Below are 4,496 nucleotides of genomic sequence, written 5' to 3'. Positions count from 1 at the left end.
TCTTTTATCCAGCCACTCATAGAACTTATATTAAATTTTGTAATAGTCAGATTCTTCTTGTGACTTGTCATCGTCCATTTCAGCACAGTGATTTTATTTATTTATTTATAATAAACATCTCTCATTTCAACAGGGCAGACAAGTGCCTGCAGCTCCCTTCTCCAAAACAATGCCATCCGAGGAGACCTCTGGAACGACACATCTCCTCACAAACCCCGAGAGCCGGGGCGGCGTAGTGGTTAGAGTACAGCAGTGTTTCCCAACCTTGGCAACTTGAAGATATTTGGACTTCAACTCCCAGAATTCCACAGCCAGCGAATGCTGGCTGTGGAATTCTTGGAGTTGAAGTCCAAATATCTTCACGTTGCCAAGGTTGGGAAACACTGGAGTACAGCACTGCAGGCTACTTCAGCTAAATGCTAGCTGTAGTTCAGCAGTTCAAATCTCACCACCAGCTCTAAATTGCCTCAGCCTTCCATCCTTCCGAGGTGGGTAAAATGAGGACCCAGATTGTTGGGAGTGATATGCTGACTCTGTAAACCGCCTAGAGAGGCCTGTGAAAGCACTGCGAAGCAGTATATAGATTTAAATGCTATAATATTGGATGTTTGAGGCCAAGCTTGCAGGTATTTAAAAAAGCACGAAATGCCCGGTTCTTCCCTCCTGTGCTTGGGGGCCTGTATTGTATTCGCCTGGAGAAAGATTCTACTATCCTTACTGCCTAGTTTTGCTTTAGTTTATTTGCTTTTATTTTTAACTGGCTGGTTTCTGTAAGCTGCCCAGAGTATGTAAATGTCTCCTCTAAATAACACGCCTTTTAAAAGTAAATTTAGACGCGCGTGTTGCGTTTTCATTGGTCGCATTTGAAGGATCGGAAAGATGGGGGGAACGTCAAGGAGAGGCGGAGCAGACACACCAACCGGATTTGCCTATAGCAGGGGGAGGGGGTGTCTCCAACCTTGGCCGCTTTAAGACTTGCGGACTTCAATTCCCAGAATTCCTCCGCCAATAAAGCCCCTCAGAAATTCTGGCTGAGGAATTCTGGGAGTTGAAGTCCACAAGTCTTAAAGCGGCCAAGGTTGGAGAACCCTAGATCAGTGTTTCCCAACCTTGGCAACTTGAAGATATCTAGACTTCAACACGCAGAATTCTGGGAGTTGAAGTCCAAATATCTTCAAGTTGCCACGGTTGGGAAACACTGCCCTAGATTACAGGATGGGGTGGGGAGAGGACGCTTTCGATTTCAGCCGCAGAAGGCCGCCCGGTCACGTGGTCCCGGCGCAATTAGACTCCCTGCGCCGAGGACGGTGCGCGGCGGAACCAAAGAGAGCAGCGTCTTTTCAGTTACTTCCGGAACTCTATCGGTTCTGTTCCCCCCACCCCCGCGCAGTTTTTCTATAGAGCGCGGAAGGCGAGAGCGGCGTGCCTTGAGGTCGCCGGCTGCAGTCTTCGCGACAGACAAGACAGGCAGAGAGACGGACGGCGGGGACGCTGCCGAAACCGAGAGGTGAGCGGACTTGTCTCCCAGGCGGATCGGCCTTTGTCCACGTCGCTTTCTTCCCGGCTTCCTTGCGAGCGACTCCCAAGGCCCGTTGGCCTATTCTAGGGGTAGGCGAAGTTGGCTCTTATATGACTTGTGGACTTCAACTCCCAGAATTCCTGAGCCAACCAGGCTAGCTCAGGAATTGTGGGAGTTGAAGTCCACATGTCATAGAAGAGCCAACTTTGCCTACCCCTGGCCTATTCAGGCCCTCACAAAGTCGCTGGCCGAGGCGGACTCAATCTCGCTGCTTTTCTTCCCGCAGGATGGTGACGGACGTGCAGCTGGCCATCTTCGCCAATATGCTCGGCGTCTCGCTGTTTCTCCTGGTGGTCCTTTATCACTACGTGGCCGTCAACAACCCGAAGAAGCAGGAGTGAGCGAATGGCTGGAGCGCCCCAACCCCACCCCAAAAGGTAATTCGGCTGCTTTTTTGCAACACCCCCCTCCCCATGGATCCAGAGCAAGGGTCTCCAATCTTGGCTACTTTAAGACTGATGGACTTCAACTCCCAGAGTTGCTGGCTGAGGAACTCTGGGAGTTGAAGTCCACCAGTCTTAAAGTAGCCAAGGTTGGAAACCCCTGATCCAGAGGCACTGACTACACTGGGGAAAAATTTGTAACACAATTTCTGTTGAGTTTGATTTTTGAGCTTTTTTTTTAAAAAAAAACAACTATTAAATATAGGTTTGAAAACATAGAAACATAGAAGACTGACGGCAGAAAAAGACCTCATGGTCCATCTAGTCTTCCCTTATACTACTACTTGTATTTTATCTTAGGGTGGATCTATGTTTATCTCAGGCATGTTTAAATTCAGTTACTGTGGATTTTCCAACCATGTCTGCTGGAAGTTTGTTCCAAGCATCTACTGCTCTTTCCATAAAATAATATTTTCTCATGTTGCTTCTGATCTTTCTCCCAACTAACCTCAGATTGTGTCCCCTTTTTCTTGTGTTCACTTCCCTATTAAAAACGCTTCCCTCCTGAACCTTATTTAACCCTTTAACATATTTAAATGTTTCGATCATGTCCCCCCTTCCCCTTCTGTCCTCCAGACCAGCGTTTCCCAACCGGTGTGCCGCGGCACACTAGTGTGCCGCGAGACATGGCCAGGTGTGCCGCCAAGCTCCAGCTGGGCGGGGCGCTGCCGGTACTTCCGTCCTGGGGCTCCCGCTCGCAGCTGTCAACCGGCTCCTGCTCGATGCCACGGTTTTCGGCGCTCTCCTGCTGGGCCCCAAAGAAGGAAGGCAGGAAGAAGGAGAGCTCCATTCTTCGCGCTTTTTTCCCGCCTTCCTTCTTTGGGCAGCTGATTTTGATTGGCACAGAGGCTCTGAGAGGGAGTTTTTGGCTTCCTGAGAGCCGCAGGGGGAGGGGGGATGCGGGAAGGTGTTTTTAACCTCCCCGGGCTCCAGGGAAGCCTTTGGAGTCTGGGGAGGGTGAAACACGAGCCTTCTGGGCCTACCAGAAATTGTGAAACAGGCCATTTCTGGCCTCCAAAGGGCCTCCAGGGGTGGGGGAAAGCTGTTTTTGCCCTCTCCAGGCATTGAATTATGGGTGTGGGCACTCACACATACGTGATAGCATGTGCCCACGCTCTTTCGGCACCCGAGGAAAAATAGGTTGACCATCACTGGTATATAACATAGTTATTTGAGTCTTAATAATACGATTTACATTTCCCCCCCCCCTCCATTTTCTCTGTGAGTGAATCATATGTAATCAATAAGCTTTTTTTAAATTTAATTAGGAATGCCGGTTTCAAAACCGTAGTTAGTTTTCTTCTATCACATCAAATTTTTTCTCTACGCCTTATGAGAATTATGAGGTTCCAACATGAGCATCAAATTGCATTTTTTACATAGCCATCTTGCTAACTTCTCAGAAAATCTTGGTGCAGTCAGTGATGAGCAGGGTGAGCGATTCCACCAAGATTTGAAGGGATGGTATCAAGGTTGCAAGAACTGGGCATGGTTAGTTTAATGAAAACAAGGACCAGGGGATACATGATAGCAGTGTTCCAATATCTCGGGGGCTGCCACAAAGAAGGAGTCAACCTATTCTCCAAAGCACCTGAGGGTAGAACAAGAAGAAATGGGTGGAAACTAAACAAGGAGAGAAGTAACTGAGGAGTAAGGAGAAATTTCTTGGCAGTCAGAACGGTTGATCAGTGGAACAACTGATCCAGAAGTTGTGAATGCTCCAACAATGGAAGTATTTAAACAGATGTTGGATAACCATCTGTCTGAAGTAGTGTAGGGTTTCCTGCCTACGCAGGGGGTTGGACTAGAAGACCTCCAAGGTCCCTTCCAACTCTGTTATTATTATGATTTGGTGGGATGTACATCTGATGGCTGACAATTGTTGGAGCATCAAGCGAGAATGTCCACAGATTAAACACTCCAGAAAAAGCTATAAACAATTTTTTTTACCTTAATATGTATAATTACCATTCAGTAAAAAACCAACTACATTTGTATGAACACAATTTAACTTGCAGTAACTATTATAGCCTTTGAATGAATAAAATTATTCTTTGTAAACAGTATATTTGGTAATTTTTTACTTTCCTTTACATGCATAATTTGTATGACTTTTGCGGGTATCCTGTAGCTTAAAAAGCTGACGTGATAAACAAAAACTGTGGTTATTTTTGGATCCAAAAGATGCCAAAAGTTAGTTGAAAACAAGTCACAGATTTAAGACAACGGAATTGCTGTTCCCCGGTGAATTATCTCATACCCACCCCTCCTCTTCTTTTTGACAGAATGCAGAGCCATCAGCACATGAAGGCCCAGATGCTATAGCTGTACTCGGCTTTGTTGAAACCCTGAAGATCATAAATTGATTAAAGAATACACTTTCATTTTAATGTACCGGAGACGTGTTACGTGTACATCACTTCCCATTCTAGCCATGGGGGTCTCTTTTACACACACACACTTCAAAAAGCAGA

General features: G+C 46.7%; 1 protein-coding gene across 1 annotated transcript; it reads left to right on the top strand.

Annotated features, from left to right (window-relative positions):
• The first annotated feature begins 1,296 nt into the window (after window positions 1–1,296).
• OST4 (oligosaccharyltransferase complex subunit 4, non-catalytic) lies at window positions 1,297–4,416 on the top strand. Its single transcript, XM_070734963.1, has 3 exons — window positions 1,297–1,507; window positions 1,806–1,956; window positions 4,308–4,416. The coding sequence occupies exon 2, from the start codon at window positions 1,807–1,809 to the stop codon at window positions 1,918–1,920; it is 114 nt and encodes a 37-aa protein (XP_070591064.1). The 5' UTR covers window positions 1,297–1,507; window position 1,806; the 3' UTR covers window positions 1,921–1,956; window positions 4,308–4,416.
• Window positions 4,417–4,496: the final 80 nt, after the last annotated feature.

This window comes from Erythrolamprus reginae, chromosome 1 (assembly GCF_031021105.1).
Source record: "Erythrolamprus reginae isolate rEryReg1 chromosome 1, rEryReg1.hap1, whole genome shotgun sequence".
Taxonomy (NCBI): Eukaryota; Metazoa; Chordata; class Lepidosauria; order Squamata; family Dipsadidae; genus Erythrolamprus; species Erythrolamprus reginae.
Note: the sequence above shows the minus strand (reverse complement) of the source record. Positions and strands in the feature narration are given on the sequence as shown.

Coding starts and splice junctions, on each gene's coding strand:
- OST4 (XM_070734963.1), top strand. CDS start 1,807: ATGGTGACGGACGTGCAGCTGGCCATCTTCGCCAATATGCTCGGCGTC.